Source organism: Myotis daubentonii, chromosome 11 (assembly GCF_963259705.1).
Source record: "Myotis daubentonii chromosome 11, mMyoDau2.1, whole genome shotgun sequence".
NCBI lineage: Eukaryota > Metazoa > Chordata > Mammalia > Chiroptera > Vespertilionidae > Myotis > Myotis daubentonii.
In genome coordinates, this window is record NC_081850.1 from 6618547 (window position 1) to 6639190 (window position 20644).

At 44.8% G+C, this 20644-nt stretch overlaps 1 protein-coding gene across 14 annotated transcripts in view; it reads left to right on the forward strand.

Annotated features, from left to right (window-relative positions):
• CDC14B (cell division cycle 14B) overlaps window positions 1–20644 on the forward strand; it is a 95485-nt gene that overhangs the window by 60628 nt on the left and 14213 nt on the right. For all 14 annotated transcript variants that reach the window (XR_009447565.1, XM_059656384.1, XM_059656386.1 and 11 more), the window contains 8 exons: window positions 1213–1289; window positions 6164–6230; window positions 8829–8891; window positions 12248–12335; window positions 13155–13385; window positions 19525–19663; window positions 19831–19990; window positions 20431–20528. Coding sequence is in view for 13 of the 14 variants with exons in the window: in XM_059656384.1 (XP_059512367.1) it covers window positions 1213–1289; window positions 6164–6230; window positions 8829–8891; window positions 12248–12335; window positions 13155–13385; window positions 19525–19663; window positions 19831–19990; window positions 20431–20528 (923 nt within the window). In the remaining variant the exon portion in view is untranslated. The remainder of the gene's footprint in view (window positions 1–1212; window positions 1290–6163; window positions 6231–8828; window positions 8892–12247; window positions 12336–13154; window positions 13386–19524; window positions 19664–19830; window positions 19991–20430; window positions 20529–20644) is intronic.

Genomic DNA, 20644 nt, shown 5'->3' on the forward strand with positions numbered 1-20644 from the left:
TCGGGGTGCATGCAGGAGGCAGATCTGTGTTTCTCTCCCTCCCTCCCTCCCTTTCCCTCTCCCTACCTCTCTCTAGAATCAATGAAAAGAATATCCTAGGATGAGGATTTTTTTTTTTAAAAAAAGCTGTGTCTTCAGATAGAATGAGGGTCAGGAGGTCCTAGCAAACTTAATGGGGTGGGGTGACTTATTTAGAGGGACGCCAGTGAAATGCTCGAAGTTCCTAGAGAGGAGGAAGGGAGAATGATCCTGGTAAAATACTCCGCAACACCAGAAATGAGGAGACGGTGGGAAAACATCTATAAAGTATTGCGGGAAAGGGACCGCAGACCAAAAACTGCATAAAACTGTATACGTGGTAAAAAATGCCGGGGCAGAAAACAAGGCGTTTTTGGAAAATGCAAGGAACACCAGCTGTGGATCGTGAATGCAAAAGACTCTACTTGAAGTGCTCTAGGAGATGAAAGCTGAAGCGTAACGTTCTCCACAAGATAAAGGAAGCGGTGTGGTTTCACAGGAAGTCTGCACAGAACGATGAGTGGTTAGGTCTACTGGGTGGCGTTAATCAAAACCTTTGTTCTGCTTTTGTGCCCCTTTCCACCCATCCCCATCCCAGTCCACCCCCCGGCCCCATTCCCCACACACCTCTGTACTGTCACTTCCGTGGGTGTTTAGGAAGCATGCGCTCTAACAGCCTGACCTAGAAAATCTGTTTTCATTTATTTGTTTAAATCACTGCAGGGTTTGTTTGTTTGTTTGTTTGTTTAAATTGATTTTTAGGGAGGGGGAGAAAATCACCCATGTGAGAGCAGAGCATCACCTGGCTGCCTCCTGCACGCCCCCTGCTGGGGATTCAGCCTGCTACCCAGGCATGTGTTCTGACTGGGAATCGAACCCACAACCTTCCGGCACTCGGGAGGATGCCCAGCCAGCAGAGCCACACCGGCCGGGCTACAAAATCTGCTTTTAAATTTCTCTACTTCCCGCCACAAACGGCTCATGTTGGTCACGGCTCTTATTGCAACAACAGAAACAAGCTGTGGCAGATTTAAACAAAAAGGGATTCACTGGCAGGGCTGGGTGACAGGGGCCCTTGGGAGCCTGGGAACAGGCTCCGTCGGCCGCGAGAAATGGTGCGGAGCTTGGCAGCGACGCGACAGCACTGCGTCTTCATGTGGAAGTAAATTGCCCTTTTCTTCCTTTCCAACGTAGGTTATATATCTGGGGAGAACTCCCGAAGAAGCACATTCAGTATTAATGCTCGGCGATACAACCTACATTCCTTTCAGGTAAATATGAGATGATATGGTGAGTTCATTTAAGCAGGCCCTTGCCAGGAATACCGGGGTGCGGTGGTTTCTGCAAAAGGCAGACCTGGGAAACAGTCATGTCGGGGCGAGGGCAGGTAACCCGTAGACGAGCCTACTCAGAAGGTACACGGTTGGTCTTTTGTTGTGGGGCTGCCCTGAGTATTATAGGGTGTTCGGCAGCATCCCTGGCTTCTGCCCACTAGATGCCAGTGACACCTCCACCCCCACAACAAGTGTCAAAACTAAAAAGGTGCTCGGGCATTGCCCAAGTCCCTGGAGTGTGATGTGGATGGCTCCACTGAGAACCACGCCCCCTGATGGGACCGTCAGAGGAGGGTCCTGACTTAGGGCACTCAGAGCTGACGCTGAGGAGTTTGGTTCCCGGGGATTAAGAAATAAATTTTCCCACTAGTTAATTTCTGGGGTAAAAATGAACCCTTTTCTCCTGGGGACAAGGCAGCAGAGGCCGTGGGTGAGGCTGCTGACGTGACGTCGCTACTAGAAAAACCAAATGGCTGTGCGCAGAGCAGCTCAATGAGCCATGTCTGTGCACGAGGGTGACGCCCCCATTCTCCTCTCACACTTACTGTATGATTGTGTTGAAGATCTTTGGGAAAAAACTCTTTTCTTTAAATCAGATTAAGTTCTGAAAGTTTCCTACCTGTTTACCAAAATATTTGACTTAACCATCTAATGTAAGTCAGTGGTTCTCAACCTTCTGGCCGTTTAAGTAGAGTTCCTCATGTTGTGACCCAACCATAACTGCCGGGAGCCGGTCCATCCTTGCTGTTTCAAGGGACCTGGCATATATGGCATACGGTTCTTAATATGTTTGCTCACCTTCTTGGCGCTGTGTTTTAACCAAAGTCACCTCTCCGAGAAAGGTTGAATCCCCAGGTAGGGATTTTCCCCTGAAGTTAGGGAGGGAATAAAACCCCTCAACTAAGTGCCAGGCGGGTAATTAATCCCTTTAACTACGAACAATCATGCTTAAACTACATAATCTTTTCTCCCTGGAATGGAGATAAGAAACGCCCTAACCTTTGTAATAGAGATTGATAGGATTGAATCAACTGGTATAAATACAGTTGTAACAAGACAGAAACACTCAGAACTTAGAACAGAATCAAGAAGACAGAACCTACACGGATCCTAGAGACAGAAGAACTTCGCTGGAGAGAGCATGCCAGAGGATCCTGGAGAGGGACTGGCCTCGGAGCCTGGAGGCGGAGCCTGGCGAGAGAGCATGGCAGGGGATCCTGGACTGAACCTGACTGCGGAGATTGGCAGGACAGCCTGACTAGAACCTGGTGACCGAACCTGACTGGAGTACCTGTACAGAACCTGGCTGGAGACCCTGACAAGCGAACCCGGCTATGATGATCAACTGAACGCTATCTCTGTATCGTTCCTTCTTCGCCGACTCCGTCCACACCTTTGGGGAACCCCTGGACCTGCTGGGGTTGGACCCCGGCACATAACATTATTTTCGTTGCTACTTCATAACTGTAATGTTGCTACTGTTATGAATCGTAATGTAAATATCTGAGATGCAGGATGGTCTTAGGCGACCCCTGTGAAAGGGTCGTTCGACCGCCAAAGGGGTCGCGACCCACAGGTTGAGAACCACTGATCTAAATACTTAATGGTGCTGAATGTGTAACAAATGTGTGGAATAATTTTGCTTGTTGCCAGCTGTATGGATAATCTCAAGTATCGCAGGCCCATAGGTTTAGGATTGTTGCATAAACCTCAAGTGCCTGGCTGTGAAGGCACAGGCTTTCCCGTGAAACGGGATCTGCCCTCATTGCGGATGAGCTTGGGGAGGCGTCTCCCTCACGTTCGGCAGCACCTCCTCCTTCAGTGACTGCAGGGCCAGCCACGGACGTGCTCCACGGAATAGAGTTGTGAGGACAGTCTGCCGTCCGTCCGACAGCGACCTGTTGCACTCAGCGCTGTATATTAGTGTCTTAGTAAAGTAGCAGAATTACTCTGAACCCAGCGCCACCCCTTCCACCTAGCCCACCATCACCGTAAATACTGTTATTGGAATGGGTAGAAAGGGATGATGTTCTTTCCTAAACTGGAAAGTGCTCCATTTTTCTTCTCCGCCTAAAATATAATGGCAACCATGTGCTTCGTTTAGAAAAATGCTTGTATTTTTGGTCCCTGAGTGACAGGCACATCGATAAACAGTGACACTGGTGTTCTGCAGAGCGCTTCTTTAGCCTAGCCTCTGAGCATTTATAAATGGGGTCATACAGTGTGCATTTGGAGAGCTGGGATCTAGCTTTTTAAACGCTACTTATGAAATTTGTCCGTATTGTGGCAGGTATCTGCAGCGCATTCTTTTTCTTCTTACTACTTTCGTAATAGGAAGTAGTGGAATAGCATTCCATTCAATGACTTTGTCACAATTTATTTACATTGTCCTTTTGATAGGTACCTGGGTTATCTGAGGTGTTGGGCTATTATGCATACAATATCCTGTGAAAGCTGTTATTCCTAAAAACTAGAACTTGACATTGTTTTGCAGTTTCTAAGCAAGAATCCATTGACTTGCATCCGATTTCCCAAGTTTGTTAAATGATCGTAGTGCCAAGCCCCCTCTACCCTCCAGGGCTTACATCCAGATTTGTAGCTGCCATGTGCTGTTTTGAAGAAGCCTGACTGTTTGGGTGGGGAAGGAGGTGTTGATGAAACAGACATGAGTGGTTCTTGTTGGCCATTCAGACAGTGTGACGTGTGAGGCAGAACTGCGCCGGGCCCGGGTGAAAGCTTGCCAGATCATCACTGACTAGAGCAGTGACGGCGAACCTATGACACGCGTGTCAGAGGTGACACGCAAACTCTTTTTTTGTTGATTTTTCTTTGTTAAATGGCATTTAAATATATAAAATAAATATCAAAAATATGTCTTTGTTTTACTATGGTTGCAAAGATCAAAAAATTTCTATATGTGACACGGCACCAGAGTTAAGTTAGGGTTTTTCAAAATGCTCACATGCTGAGCTCAAAAGGTTCGTCATCACTGGGCTAGAGCAAGATTTGGCCCACAGTGGGTTCTCCAAAAACATGCATCGGATGCATGTGTCACGTTGTCGCAAAGACTGAGTCAACATGCCCTCCCTGGATTGGGTAGGAGCTGTCATTTGGTTAAGAAGACAGCATCCTGGCTGAGAAGGAGACATGACTAAACACGTCAGGACATCACGGGACAGTTCACCCTATTTCCACTGATAATTTTGATTTAGAGGAAACTACTTCACTTTCTTAACTAGCTTCTCTTCCTTAAGACATTGCTATTTCATGAGAAATTATTTCTATGAAACAAGCATTTGTGTTGATTTTGTAGTCAGTGATCCTTAAACTGTACATCGCTCTCGGTCACCTGCCCCACCCCTAGACCTTCTGACCCAGCAGGTCCGGGGAGCCTGGGACTTGGTGTTTCTGACAGTTCGTGTGGCGCTGACGCTGCGGGTCCAGGGACCGCGCTCAGGATCGCTGCCCAGGCGCATTTTGCTTTTCTCCTTCCTGAATATTGTCAGTGAGCTGTTGGTAAAATGCAGACCTTTTCCGGCTTTAGAAGAGCAGCTTTTAAATTCCGAAGCTTACAACAGAGTGGGAGTTCTAAGACGTGTGCCAGCCTCGTGCAGGCCGGCGTGCACATTCCCCGCGACTCGGGCCAGGCCAGCCGGGAGCTCTGACACTGTGGGAGCTGAGAGGGACGCCCTTCCTTTTCCTCGCCGTTAGTTTAATGCTGCGCTAACCACCAACATTCTTAAGGTTTGGACAAGAATTAAACAGCTTAAATGTGCAGTTTGATTTCTCAGGTTAGTAATGAACAACTAAGGCGGGCAGTTGCAGCTCCAGGAGCCACCGTTCCACAAAAGGACGGACCGGATGTGCATGCGAGAGGCACGGGGGTTTGGCATGTCTAGGATGAGCATAACTACATTGATCTTATCTTAATTCCCCGGAGGTGCACTTTGCAACGGCTCCGGGTAGTTAGATAGGAGAAGCGGGGGGCCGGGGAGGAGCGCCTTATTTTTCTGGACAAGACCCTCACTGGTGTGGGAGCCGTGTAGTGACAGTGTTGCTGAGTGTCGGTGCAGCTCTGGGCCGAGTTGTCTGCAAACTGACGTTAGCGCTTCCCAAGAGCAGAGTGATTCTGCTAAGGGTAGTTGATGCCCTAATCCCTGGGGTTTAGTGGTACTGTGTTCCTTTAAGGATCAGAAAGAAGTTACCCAGGTAAATTGTTAAAAAGTGTAAAATTGTAAAAGCATAATGAGAGGAGAAAAGTGTGTTTCAGCTTGCACCTAGTATCTCAGATACTACCTTCTTTTTCCTACTTGGATGCAGATATACACAAGCACATGTGCCCTTTCATGCACACACACATGCACACACACACACGCACAGAGATACATATATACAGAATCAAAAACCAGTCTTTCCTGGTAACAGTTTGATACTGTATTTTCTGTATTTTTGGGAGAAAATTCGTATACCTTGCCCTTTGGGGGCAGGGGTCCATATTGTTGATTGGTAACTCTCGAAGCTCAACCATCAAAGCCCAAGCTGATCCGGAGAGATCGTTGACAGTTTAGGAAGTGGCCATTATTGATCCCTGTTTATAAAACGGTGTCTACTGGAGGAGGTAGGAACGGCAGTAAAATTTATATCAGTGACTTTTATTTAAAAACCAAACAACAAATATTCTTCTCTCCCCTTTCCCCCTGGGTCTTGCTCTGAGCACGTGTTTGGTTTTAAATCCTAGTCAGCTTTGTGTTGAGTAAATGTACTGCAGAAAATTAACTGAGCTGCGCATTTCACTGCTCTTGGGATTTCAGAGACGCTGCCTATGGGAGCTGCAATTTCTTCATTACCCTTCTGGACTGTTTCCACGCGGTGAAGAAGGTAGGTGACTGCGGACACCCCCACCGTTGTGCTGGGGAACGGAGCACCCCCCAGGGAAGACAGGTGTTCCCCCAAAAGACCTCCCACCGTTTCCCCACTAACATGAGAAGGGCCCCCACTGGGGAAGTTTGTTCTGATCTGAGAGCATCTGCATGAGTGGAGAAGCCACCTGAGCAGCAGTGGACAATCAGACAGTTAGGTAATTGGGTTCTAAATCCAGACTCGGCTTTGAGTGTGTTGTGACTTCAGAGAAAAACAGAATGGCAATAGATTACTGATTTCCAACTTCCCTTTGATTTATGTGTTTGCATAAGGTACATAAATAGGAGTCCCACCAATCCTATTTACGTGTTTATAGCACAGTGTCATACACGTGGTTTTAAGTCCTTCAAGCAGTCAATTTCCATTTCACAGGATTTGAATAGCCATTAGTTTGTACACTGATAGCCCATTAGTTAATATATAAAACCAAGTAGCTCACTACTGAAAAGCTTCTTTAAAGTAGCGCTTGTGTTTTATAACCAGGCTGCTTGCTTTTCTCTGACACCAGGGGATACCCTGCATATCACATTCCAAAGAACAGGGTCCCCTGGAGTTAGGGGCACAGCAGACCCGATTGTAACCCTCACTCTCTTGGATGTCAGGAAGCAAAAGAAACTAGAACTTGAAGTCACTGAACTATGACTCAGTGACCTCTCGAGTGTTTATGGGATTGTATTTCCAGAGGCAAAAGGAACCCAGCTTGACTCTCTTGTATGCTGGAATGTGGTGGCTTTTGAGAGTTTTGACAGAAATGTTGTGGATTAAGATGAGAGGACTAATTAGTAAACAAAGTCAGAGATTGATTGGTCTACCTTTTCATTCTTTTGGGGTTCAGTCCAGCGCCTCTGTGAGGGGTGGAGGTGACCGAGGCAGCCCCCAGGCCTCGGTTTCGGCAGGTGATGGGCTCCGTCGGGAGAGGAGCCATGGCAGGCCTACATGCTCCCTCCTGACTGAGCTACTGCCCATAGACGGACCCAGGAAGCTGCTGGTGTTGGCAGCTGCACGGTCAGGACCCTGGGGCTCCCTTTTCTCATCTCCCACCACCTTTCAAAAAATAGCAGAAAAACTTTGAGGGCCTGGGAAATGGTCTGTAACAGTGAATAGCTGTCTGTCATTAATTCTTGCCTCAGTTTTTTTAAAATATGTTTTTATTGGTTTTGAGAGAGAGAGGAAGGGAGAGGGATAGAGACATAGAACATCAACAAGAGAGAAATTTCATGGATCAGCTGCCTCCTGCACACCCCCTACTGGGGATTGAACCCAAAACCTGGGAGTCGAATGATGACTTTGTTTCTGGGTCATCGCTCAACCATTGAGCCATACCGGCCGCACTTAGTTTTTTTGTTTTGTTTTGTTTTGTTTTTAGTCAGTTCTAATTAGCAACTGTAAGTCAAAGATTGCACTTTTCACACTATATTTAATTTTATTGAAGTCAACAGCTTCTGATTTTCAATTTAAGCATTTGTTTGTGACTGATTTAGAATATTGTGTGCCTGAAACATTTAAAATGCTACTAGTGCTACTTCTAATGGGATCTCCTTATGAAATTCAAAGAATAGAATTTTCCTATAAACTGCATCTTATTGTATCATTCTGTTAGGAACATCTCTGGTCCAAATATCATGACATGTATTGAGAATTTTGAATTCAAGGAAATAAAATTCCTCATGGATTTGGTCTTGGAGCTAGCATTTAAGTAACTACACTTCATAAAATGAGGCCTTTTTCTTGGTATTGTAGCTTTCATATTTTTCATTTATAGTTCAGTACTTTAAATTTTGAAAACTGGGTTTGTAAAAGTCACCCCTAGTTTTTGCTGTTTTCTATATTTTTTTAATTACATTTATTGGGGTGACATTAGTTAATAAGATTACCTTGTTGATCAAGAATTCTAGCTTACATACTGTCTGGCTCCAAAACTGCTTCTTGGAAGCTGCCAGCTCGCCCTAGCCTCAGAGTATAGATCCTTTGCTCATTTCACTTAGCATGCTCTGCCCACTGCAACCCAGAACGGAAAACCTACGTGTGTGTTTTTTTTATTGAAAGAAGACATTTTTCTCCTCAAAATTTTGAATTTCAGTGTTTAATCTCTGGGCTGTAGAGGGAACAATAATCTCTTAACCCAAGAAGAATTTGAAAGTAAAAATATTTCTGAAGTGTGCGGGATTCGTTTGTGACAAATTAACCTTTCTTTCCTCTATTATCTGTTCAGGGGCCATTGAGTTCGTGCATTATATTTGAAGACTGAGTGGTGTAGATCTAATAAGTGGGATTACTTTGAAGGATTGATTTTTTTAGCTCTGCACAGATAGGATGATTGTGAAGGAAGATAAAATATCAAATCTCATTCAAGTAAATATTGATGTACTAGTAACTAGTTAGAACTAGTTGAGAGCCTTTATAAGACATATTCCACCTCTTTAGAAAACTATTCAGTGGAACGTAATCTGAATATAATAATGATTTTTGGAGGGTGCCTCCTGATATTAGGAAATTGGATTGGAAATCATTTACTATTTGCATCTTTGTTCTTAAAAGCTTTCCTTTGGATTTCAGGCAATGCAGTATGGCTTCTTTAATTTCAACTCATTCAGACTTGATGAATATGAACACTATGAAGTAAGTTTTCAAGTACATTGATTTTAATTCTGCTACTGATGTTTCCATTACTGAAGTATCACTGTTTTTAAAAACACTGAGCAACGTGGGTGTGCGGAGAGTGTGAGGGAGTCCGGCGTGGTCCTCGCACGCAGCCCAGTTCCTCAGGGGCGTCTGCCTCGGTGTGCTCCGTCCAGAGGGACGGCCGTGCTCCCGCTGTTCCCTTAGCTTCAGTTTAAACATCTTCAGTAATGATGACTTCATCTGGTGCCTAAATGAGACCATGTTTGTAAAACCCTTAGCCCAGAATCTGATGAGATGAATAGATAGCCATGGCATCATCTAACCTCTGGAAATACGTTTTTATCACTACCGTTTGCAGAAGTCAGAACACTTCCGCTTGTGAATTTCACAACGTAAACACATATGGCTTATAAAAAAGGGAAGATTTATTGACTTTCATACGCAAAAGGCCAAGAGCATGACACATGACCAGATTCAGGCACTCACCACCAGAAACGGTGCTGGAGGGGCGCTGTGTCCGGGCTGGCCCTCCGGAGTGGTAACCACCAGCCACTGTGGCGCTCCCAGTTGCCGAACTCACCAGAAAAGGGCATCCAGGCTCCAGCGGGAGACGGAAGAGATCCTCTCCTTGGCCTGGCTTAGGTCATATCCCTCGCCCTCAACCTGCATGTTCCCAGCAAGGGAGGGGCCGGCCGGTGGGGGGGCATACCCACTCCCCCAGGAGCTGCAGTGCCGGCCGGCCCTGTCAGCCACACAGACCAAAGAAAGAAGAGTCCAGGCAGGCGAAACCACAGGTGTCCTCACACTGAAATGCAGTGCATTTCTTTAAAGAAAAGTAACTTGATTCTACTGTTTATCCCACCTCCAGATCGATAACGAGTAAGATGCTTACGCTGAAGGTCTTTTCCAGCCAAGAATGCTGTGGGGTCTGGTCTTCTTATCTCACTGTAGTTCCCTGGAGCAGACATTGTCCCTGGCCATCGGTGATTTCAGGCAGCATTTTATGCAGCAATATCTTGAATCCTCACATAACTGTTCTTTAACAGTTAATTTCTAATTATTGTAAACTCTTAGGCATAACTAAACTGTTGTATTGATGGGCAGGGTTAGTAGCTGCCATCAGTCATTACCGAGATGTACCCAAAATGTAAGAGCAAAATGTGCGATTTCTTGGGGCGCATCCTGTCTTTATTCTCTGTTAGAGCAATTCTTTCTAAAGTACAATATATATTTCATTGCCACCTTATACTATCGACTGCAACTTAATTATTACACTTTTCTGGTGCTTGTCCTTTAAAATTAAACATTTAAATAAAATATCTTTCCTATGGAAGCAGAACTCCTAAGCCAGCATTCGGTGTTCCTTCTGTGCGGCACAGCCTCGCCCCGTGTGCCCCTTGGGAGCGACTCATTGGCTTCTCTCACTAATGCAGAAATGCCGGTGCTGGCAGGGAGCAGAGGTCACCACAAGTGTGTTTACTTTCAGTGAAATTGCTTTGAGACACGGGGACTATTCAGGCAGCTCCAGACAGGAGCTCACAGGCTGGTTTTGTTTGGTCTCCACAGTGTATTTAGAAATGTTAGGTTAGTGTTTCATTGCTTCCTTGATCCCTCCTCCCCTCTCCCATCTCCCCCCCTCACCCCCCCACCCCCCGTTTTTACTTCTCTGAATTCAGGATGCATTTTATAATCACCTATGATTCAGTGGAATCTAACCACAGGTTTCTTGTTAAAAACTTCAGATTTCTGTCTTCACTTGAAAATCAGAATACCTGGCAACACTTTCCTCATTCCCATTTAGGCCTGTTAGCATGGAACATGGGCTCGCCAATTCTTCTCCGTGATAATTAAGTAACTTGGTTTTAGGTTATGGGCCTGGCCTGTGATGTTCAAGCAACTCAGTACATTTCTTCCTTAGTCTTAGGTACACGTATACACGCCCAGCAAAACTAACTGATCTTATTTTTATCATTAGTTTTCCTCTTCGCTCTCAAGTGTCTCCTACTTTCTGCCCAAGTCCCTGTGTAATCATTTCTATTGTTAAATTTGAATTCTGTTTCTCTTATAATAATTGTTATGGAAAGGACTTAATAACAGGAAGTAAAGTGTTTTAAATTTCAGTTTTTTTTCTAGAGACCTACAGTGATCCTAGTATACTTACAATTTCAAATTTCCTGGTGGTTTAGTAAAAAATTTTCAGCGACCTTCTTATTAACACTAGAAAGACTGAAATTTAGTATATACCTATATTGCCCAAAAGCAGTCAAAATGACTGCATTGTGAAAGAATAATATCGGAGCACTCTTCACTTATGTTCCTTAGCTTTTCCAATAACTCACTTCTATTCGACATTTCTTTCATGAATTTAGGGCGCAAAAGAAATAAAATAAACAACTTATTAGAACAAGTATCACTGCATAAAGATTCGAATAACAAGTACTAGTTTAGCTTATTGAGCAACTGCAACTTATCAAGTATCGACAATTTATCATGTACTTGTATGTTATCATGTGACGGTAATCGAAAAAAAATGAAAACTGTTATTTCAATACAGAGCCGAACTGTTATTACTCAATTCAATAATAAGAGTCATTTGATTATTTAAAATTTCCCCAAGCAGTCAAAATGACTGCTTTTGGGCAATATAGGTATAACACATATATATATATATATATACCGGAAATGAAGGAGGGGGAGGTAACTACAATTATTAATAAACGCATTTATATGTTGTACAAAAAGTCACAAAATTCTAAGACATTTTGTCCTTATATACATAATTGTTTTTCTAATTGAAATTAAAAAGCAGTCAAAATGACTTCCTTGGGCAATCTAGTGTTAAATAGTTAGCAACATGATGCAGACATGTTTCTACAAATAAAAAGTAAATATCAAAAGTCCCAGAACCTGAATAGATACTTTTTTCTCCTTTGTTCACTGAGTCAAGATTGTTCATATTGGAAGCCGGTTAGTCATTCAGGGAAATGGAAGTTTCCAGATCACTCCTAATGGAAAAGTTTACTTTTATGTTAATTAGTAGCAACTATATGAGAATTTACTTGGATAAAATCACCAAAGTGCTTAGGTATATTTTAGATACCAGCAGTCGGTTGCTTTCTGAAGGCTGACTACCCAAGCAAAAAACACTTAAGAGAAAGCGATTAGGACCAGAAAAAGACAACTGACTCTTCTCTGGAAAATTCAGAGCAGGCTCAAATTCTGTGTCCTGCCTCATCATTTATAAACAGCATTTGTGCTAAAGCAAATGGATTTGATGTTCCACCGGCATTCAATATGGAGAAGGGGTGTGCAGAGATTAAGTCTAAAAATGAATCATGCTGGTCTCTTTGCAGAAAGCAGAAAATGGAGATTTAAATTGGATAATACCAGGCCGATTCATTGCCTTCTGTGGACCTTATTCAAAAACCAGACTTGAAAATGGTATGCAAAAATATGGGACCTGGGTAGTTTTCTTATTAAAAGTATCCATCTTTTTTTTTCTTTTTCTTTTTAAGAGGCCTAAGAGTTTAACTAAGGTACTTGATCATTTCAGTACATTATTCTGCCTGGATTTAACTTTATTTAATTTATTTTTTTACACTTATAATCAAAGTAGAGGCCCGGTGCATGAAATTCATGCACAGGGAGGGGGGGGGGCAAAAGGGGAGGGGTGTTGTTCCTCAGCCGGGCCTGCACCCTCTCGCAATCTGGGACATCCCTCTCACATTCCGGGACTGCTGGCTCCTAAATGCTCACCTGCCTGCCTGCCTGATAGCCCCTAACCACTCACCTGCCTGCCTAATTGCTCCTAACTGCTCGCCTGCCTGTCTGACCGCCCATAACCACTCTGCCTGCCTGTCTGCCTCATCACCCCTAACCACTCGTCTGCCTGCCTGATCACCCATAACTGCTCGCCTGCCTGTCTGATCACCCGTAACCACTCTGCCTGCCTGCCTGATCACCCGTAACCACTCTGCCTGCCTGCCTGATCGCCCCTAACCGCTCACCTGCCTGCCTGATCGCCCCTAACCGCTCACCTGCCTGCCTGATCGCCCCTAACTGCCTCTGCCTCCGTCCCGCTGCAGCGGCTTCATCTGGAAGGACGTCTGGCTGTCTGGTCTAATTAGCATATTATGCTTTTATTATTGTAGATTGGCATTCAATGTCCAGTCTAGACACTGTTTCCACACAATTACAGATGAAATTGTTATCATTGTTTTCTTTCTGCATTTTACAACGTTTGGTAATTTCTTTATGTAGGTTACTACCAACATTCTCCTGAGGCTTACATTCCCTATTTTAAGAATCACAACGTTACTACCATTATCCGTCTGAATAAAAGGATGTATAATGCCAAACAATTTACGAATGCTGGTTTCGATCACTATGATCTTTTCTTTGCGGATGGCAGCACCCCTACTGATGCGATCGTCAAAGAATTTCTGGATATATGTGAAAGTGCCGAGGGCGCCATTGCAGTGCATTGTAAAGGTACGTCTGTAGGGCTGGTTAACGCGTGGTGGGCATGTATGTGTAGACGTGTGAGTATGTTTGTGTGTGTACCAGTCATTTCGATGATGTGCTCGGACACACGAAGCTGCTTTTGTGGTTACAGAAGGTATTTTTTTTCTTTAATTTGCTTGTTTTTAGATTTTTTTATTGATTTCACAGGGAGGAAGGGAGAGGAAGAAAGAGATAAAAACATTGATGATAGAGAAACATCAATCAGCTGCATCCTGTATGCCCCCTACTGGGGGTCGAGCCCAAAGCCCGGGCATGTGCCCTGGCATGAAATGGCACCCACCAGCTTTTGGTGCCCGGGAGGGTGCCCAACCAACTGAGTCACATTGGCTGGGCATAAGTTGCTTTTTTCTTAAACCCACTTTATTGTGGTTTTATTGACATAAAAAAGCTCTACATATAAAGAATGCTTTAAAACCCTAATTTTGTATGAAAGTATAGCAAGTTAAATTGTGTTCATAGCCTTACAAAGGCTTATCACATGGAAATGTATTCATTTATTCATCACATAATCTGCTCCATGCCTGCTGTTCGGTAGGCTCTAGGGTATGTCAGTGAGCAGAGCAGACAGATTGTTTGAAGAAATAATTGCTGAAAGTTTCCCAAATTTGAAGAAAGACATGCATGTAAACATCAGAGTAACTCAGGGAGCCCCAACCAAGATAAACTCTGAGACCCACACCCGGATGCATTATTATCAATCCATCTAAAGTCAGAGGCAAAGAGAATCTTGGAAACAGTAAAACAGAATCAACTTATCACATTCAAGGGACTCCAGTAAGATGTCAGTAGATTTCTCATCGAAAGGGTGTCCCAAAAAATGTATACACACTTTGAATGATTATAAAGTCAGTTTTTATTAACATACAGTTCATTTTTAAAATTTAAAAGAAGCTACAGAATGAATATTTTTTGTCAACCCCTGTTTTCAAACTGATGACTGTTCTGGTCCAGGCACTGCTAATAATGTGAAGCAATGGAATCATAAACATCAAGAATCATTTTGTTCAGTATTTGTGTGCCCTTGATTTGTCAACTGTTTCTGGTTTTGTAACATAAATTTTATATTTTATGTATCCCCATAAAAGAGTCTAGTGGGTAATTTTTCTTTGTTCAAAGCTTAGTCTGGCCTCACCCATTATTTTAAATCAGTTAAACCTAAAAAGGAATGAAAATGAAGTGAGTTATCAGCTGATAAAGTGCGCATACATTTTGGGGGGACATAGGGTGTACACACTGCAAATAATTATAAAGGCAGAGTTTGTACTTCAACTGTGTTTTCCATCTCCCAGTAGCATTTTAGGATGAAATTCCTTTGTTCAAAGCTTACCTGGCTGAAGAGAAACATCAGCTGAGCTCAGCCGTTAGTGTGTGTACGTGTTTTGGGACATTTGGTAGTCAGTGCTGAAGGGAAGAGTCAGCCGCAGATCCTGCATCTGGCTAAACCTTTTCTCAAAAATGGGGTGAAATTAAGACATTCCCAGATAACTAAAAGGTGAGGGAGTTTGCTTGACGTGCAAGAAAAGCTAAAGGTTGAATGGAAGGACACTAGCTTAGTCACTAGAACCTATCTGAAAAATACAGATCTCTGGTCAAAGTAAATGCATTGGACACTTATAATGGCTGATATTACTGTTACTTAAGCTGTAAACTCTCTAATCAAAAGATGAGATTGGAAGAATGGCTTAAAAAATAAAAGAAAATCAATTTTAGATTCAAAGACGCAAATAGATTGAAAGTGAATGGATGGGCAACTGTGATTTTACTGATATCAGACAAAAGAGACTTTAATGAAAGGTTATGAGTCAAAAAGGGGCATTATATTTTAATAAAGGTTCAATACGGTAAGGAGATATAACACAAACATGTTACATGTCTAATCGACCTTCAGAATATGGGAAAGAAAATTGGACAGAATTGAAGGGAAAAATAATTGTCCAATACTAGTTGGACATGTTAATATCCCACTTTCAATATGGGTAGAAAAACCAGACAGAAGATAAGTAAAGAAATGCAGGACTTGACCACCACAGTAAACCAGCCACATCCCCGAGCCTAGGAGCACCCCACCCTGCCCACCAACGGAAGCGCCGCCGTCTCACGCACACGGGGACATTGATGATGACTGCACAGCAGCGTGAGGTGTTTCAGTGCCACTGGCTCGTACACTTGCAAACAGTTAAAACCATCTCCAGAAACTGGCCCCAAAGAAACATAGGTCTTTGAATTGCCTGAGAAAGAACCTAACATGGCTGTCTGAAAAACGCTCAGTGAGCTAGAAGGAAACTGAGAAGTAAATGAAATGAGGAAAATGGTACAGTGGGGCCTTGACTTAGGAGTGTCCCGACTAACGAGTTTTTTGAGATACCAGCTGTCTCTCAGCAAATTTTTTGCATTGAGTTGGCAGAGTAATTTGAGTTAACGAGCTCCTTAACGAGCTCGGTCTTGGAACGAATTAAATTCGTAAATCAAGGCCCCACTGTACATCCACAAAAATGGTTAAAGTGGAAAGTTTTATGTTATATGCATTTTATCACAACTTTAAGTAATGAATAATTTAAACAAAATTCAGCATGGGTTATTTCATGTTTTAAAAATTATAATAAGCAGTATAACCTGAGGTGTTCCTTTGGGGTGGTTTGTGGTCCCCGGGTCGTTTGGCAGTGTCACAAGGCATTCTTTTGGTTTTCACAACTAGGGGGAGGGGTGTTCCTGGCATCTAGAGAGTGGAGGCCAGGGATGCCCCTGAACATCTTAAAACACACACAGGCCCGCACTGGCAGCAAAGAATTATCTGGCCCTAAATGTCAGTAGTGAAACCCAGAAGTGGCCTGGGGACCCGTTAAAAACCGGAAGAGGATTTGATATAATCAGATCTTTGTTTTGGGAAGAAAACGGATGACAGTGTGAAGATTGGATTTTCAAGTGAAACGTGAGATTGACCAGGAAGTGCATTAATGTGCTTGGGGTACCATATCAATACCAGACTGTGTCCAACAGCAGGCATTTATTTTCTCATAGTTGGGAGGATAGAAGTCCACGGTCAAGGTGCTGGCGGGTAGGTGTCTGGGCAAGCTGCCCTGGCAGCCGACAGCCACCTTCTCTGTCTCCTGTGTACACTCACTCCTGGTGCGCTTCCTCATGTCATCGGAGCACCAGTCCTATTGGACTAAGTGCCCGCCGGGGCCTTATTTAACCTTAATTACCTTCATAAAGTCCTTTTTCCAGAGACCGTCATGTGGGACAGAGGACTTCAACATACTATGGATTGGGGGGAGGAGGAGGAGGGGGAGACACATAATTCAGTCCATGACATTCTACTCTCTGGCCACCCAGTACTCACATTCTCACACATAAATGTGACCATTCACTCCATCCCAACAGCCCCCGAGTCTTAACTCATTCCGTGGTCAGTCCAAGTTGAAAGTCTCAGGCCGATCGTCTAAGTCAGCTCTGGGTGACATTCAGAATTCCTCCCCAGCTGTGAGCCTGGGACAGCAGACCAGTCATGTTCTTCCAAAATGCAGTGGTGGGACAGGCATTCGCATTCCAAATGGGAGGAATTAGAAAGAAGAAACGGGTGACAGTCTAGACCTCGCAGAGCAAACGCCCTAACTCTTCCGGCTTTAGACGAACGCTCTTCTTTTTCTTTTAATTCTTTCAAAATGTTTTATTTCCATCATTAAAGTAAAATATTGCCAGCAATAAAACTGGAAACCACCAAAAAGTAAAGGGAGTAAAATCAACCATAATCCAAGCGTAACAGTGCAACCGCGTGTTACAGATTTATTCCAGCCTTTTGTTCATCTGTAGGCCTCCTGGTTTCTCACTCAGTTGTGCGTAGGTAGGCAAATCACAGCCCCGCAGACTATACCTGGCCCACTGCCAGCTTTTGTCCATGAAATAAAGCTGGTTTTACATTTTAAATAGTTAGACAAAATCAAAAGAGGAATAATTTTTGGTGACATGAAAATTATATGAACTTCCAATTTGTGTCCATAAATTAAGTTTCACCGGAACACAGTCATACATATTTATTTATATATTGTCTATGGCTGCTTTTTGCTAAAACAGCAGAGTTGAATAGCTGTAAAAGAAACGGAAAAATTTTGTCAACCTCTGAAATACTGTATCTGAATCATGCTATTAAATTGGCTGCAAAATCTGTCCTTTAAAACTTAGCATGCTTTAGGTGCTTAATAAAGGAATGTCTTCCAAACAATTCAGGGAGGGAAGGGGCGAGGAGGAGGAGGAGGAGGAGGAGGGTTAGTGATTTTTAGACATGTCTCTTTTCAGGCATCTGCTGGACTTGTTATTCCCAACCCGGGGAAAAGACGTCTTCTCCCTGGTCAGTAAGAAGAAAGACCTCTTTCGTCAATCTTTCACGGCTAAATAACAGCTTCTTAGTGTCCTTTCAAAATGTTATTTGAGACCAAAAGGATCTTGTTGCCATCACAGGAGTCACATCTAATTTTCCCTTAGCTGTCAGAAGCTTTGGTGAATTTCCCCCCTTTGGCTTTGGGAAGCTATTCTTTTCCCTTTTTTATTAAACTTATTGGGGTGACATTGGTTAAAGTGATCATGTAGGTTTCAGGTGTGGGTTCCCGTGTTACAAGATCTGTGCACTGCACGGTGTGCCCACCACCCGGAGTCAAATGAGAAGAGTGCTGCCTGGCTCCATTATCTATTCCGCAGGCCCACCCCCTTGGCTCTGCTGGTGGCCTTGTCCCTGAAGTTATGGACCGTGTAGCCTGGTCCGTGCCCCTGGGCCTGGGTGGTGGCGGCCGTGCCCACCTCTGTGTCTATTCCTGGCTTCTGGTGATTAAATCCATGGGTAATGTCTATGGATTTGCATGTTCAGCCACACCACTGGTGGTGTCTTCAGAACATGTGTGCTTGCTTTCCGCAGTATGGATAGGCCTAGAATTTTCAAAATGTTTGGTTTCTGGTTCCTTTCTGTTTAAAAAGGTCTTGGATTCATCTCCCTCCGCTCGCATTTTACGTGTTAGTAAGGAGACCCCGGCTGCACCTTCAACCCTTCGCGCACGGATGATCTCCTTTGCTAACTACCCAAGGCCGCCGCTCACGGTTTTGCTTTCCACAAAGCCGGCGGACACAGGGCAGCCGGGAGTTTGCCTCTTTCTAACAAGGATGGCCTTTCTTCTAGTTGCCAATAACGGCCTCCATTTCCACCTGCGTCCGCTCCAGAATCCGTGCTAACGTGCCTATTCCTGCGACAGCTGCTTCAGGCAGTCTGGGCGTTTTCTTACGGGAGCCTTGAAACTCCTGCAGCCTGTGAATTCCAGTGCCAGAGCCGCTCCCGCGTCTTCCCGTATTGTGGTGGTTATGGTACCAAATCTGTAGCAACGAGGTTTTCCAGAGAAGCAACCAGTAGGACATGTCCGATGCATAGAAGGAGATTTAGGGTAAGGAATTGGCTCACACACAAGGGTGGCTGGCAGGCTGGAGACCCAGAGGAGCCAGTGGTGCTGAAGGCTGGAGGCGGTCTGCCGGAGAGCCCCTCCCAGCTTGGGGAGGCCAGTCTGTTCTGTTCATACCCTCACCTGATTGAGTGAGGCCCACCCACATGGAGGGTAATCCACCTACTCAAAAGTCCGCTATTCTCACCCAAACACACCTACCAGGTTGACACATAAAATTACCATCGCAGGATGAAATAGAGTAGTTTAGGCGAGAGTCAGGGAGGATAGCAGGAATAGAGTTTTAAAAAAATCATGTGAAAACGAGTAGAAAAGTACAGTAGAAACACTGGCGAATAAAGGGGAAAGTTTTGCAAGATTTTAAGCCTGTGTTTTTGGGAATATGATTTTATCGTTAAGAGAAAACTCAGGGTAGAAGCACTGTACTTATTGAGAGTCGTCACTTAGAAAGCGATTTTCATTCTTGGCTGTGTGTGGAATCATTTGGGGGATTTTAGGAATCTCTGTCGAGGCGGCATTGTGGGACCATTAAATCCGTTCTCCGGAGGTGTTCTGAGACCCCTCCAGGTGATGGCAGTGCGCGCCCGAACTCCAGGACCGCTGTTTGGGGAGGCAGGCCCGCCCCTCGCAACAGGGACCAGGTCTGATTGGCTTGTTTCCCGTCCTAGCTGGCCTTGGACGCACGGGCACCCTGATAGCCTGCTACATCATGAAGCATTACAGGATGACCGCGGCCGAGGCCATCGCCTGGATCAGGATCTGCAGGCCTGGCTCCGTGATCGGGCCTCAGCAGCAGTTCTTGGTGACGTAAGTAGATGGAAGGCTTTGGTGATTCCGAGGGAACTGGGTCTGGATACTGATCGGAAGTAGACGTCTTAGTCTCCATAACGACAGACGGCCTCTAGGAGGACCACGTTGTTCGTTTGTGTCTTTCTCAAAAAGTGTGTGTTGATGCTGTTTAAATGCTCTGACAGGAAACAGTCAAGCCTCTGGTTGGAAGGAGACTATTTCCGTCAAAAGTTAAGGGGTCAGGAGAACGGCAAACACAGAGCAGCCGTCTCAAAGCTCCTCTTGGCCGTGGACGACATTTCACTCCATGGGGCCAAGCATCACGACAAGCAGGAACCTGAGCTGGTAATGGAACCGTCCTCGTCCCTCTGTTGCTATTTCTTTAAATGCTGTTGAGAACCTTTCAGGGCGCGGAGGAAACTGCAGATCGAGCAATAAAGCACATTTTGAGGGATTATTGTCACATTTTTTATATGTAGAGCCCTCTCTAGGAACTTTCTGCTAAGTAGTTAGAACAAGGTGATGTGTGCATGACACCGGAGTTCTCACACCTGGGCGCTGGTGGGGGGGGTGGGAAGGAGGCGCAGTAGGCGGCCCCAGTGACCCCTCCCGACACCTCGCCCGTTTGTGACTGCACCGTGACCTGTCGCTTTATTCCAAAAGCAGCAGCTGTTGTAGAGTTCGGCCGGAGCGGGCGTGCGTGCCCCGGGGATGAGCGTAGCTGCTGTGCTTGGCTGCGTGAGCCGGCGCCGGGCGGTTGGCTCAGTGTGTCTTTACTTGTACAGTACAGCGATGACGACGAAAGCTACGGCGTGACGCAAGGGGATCGACTCCGGGCCCTGAAAAGCAGAAGACGGTCCAAAGCGAGTGCGGTGCCCCTCACGTGAGTCCGGGCTCCCCTGGTGTGGTCCGTGCGTGCCTGAGGCCTTCGGGAGCATTTGTCCGGTACATCTCCTCCATAGTTGCATGTCCCTTGGGCCACTTTGAAATGATTCTAAA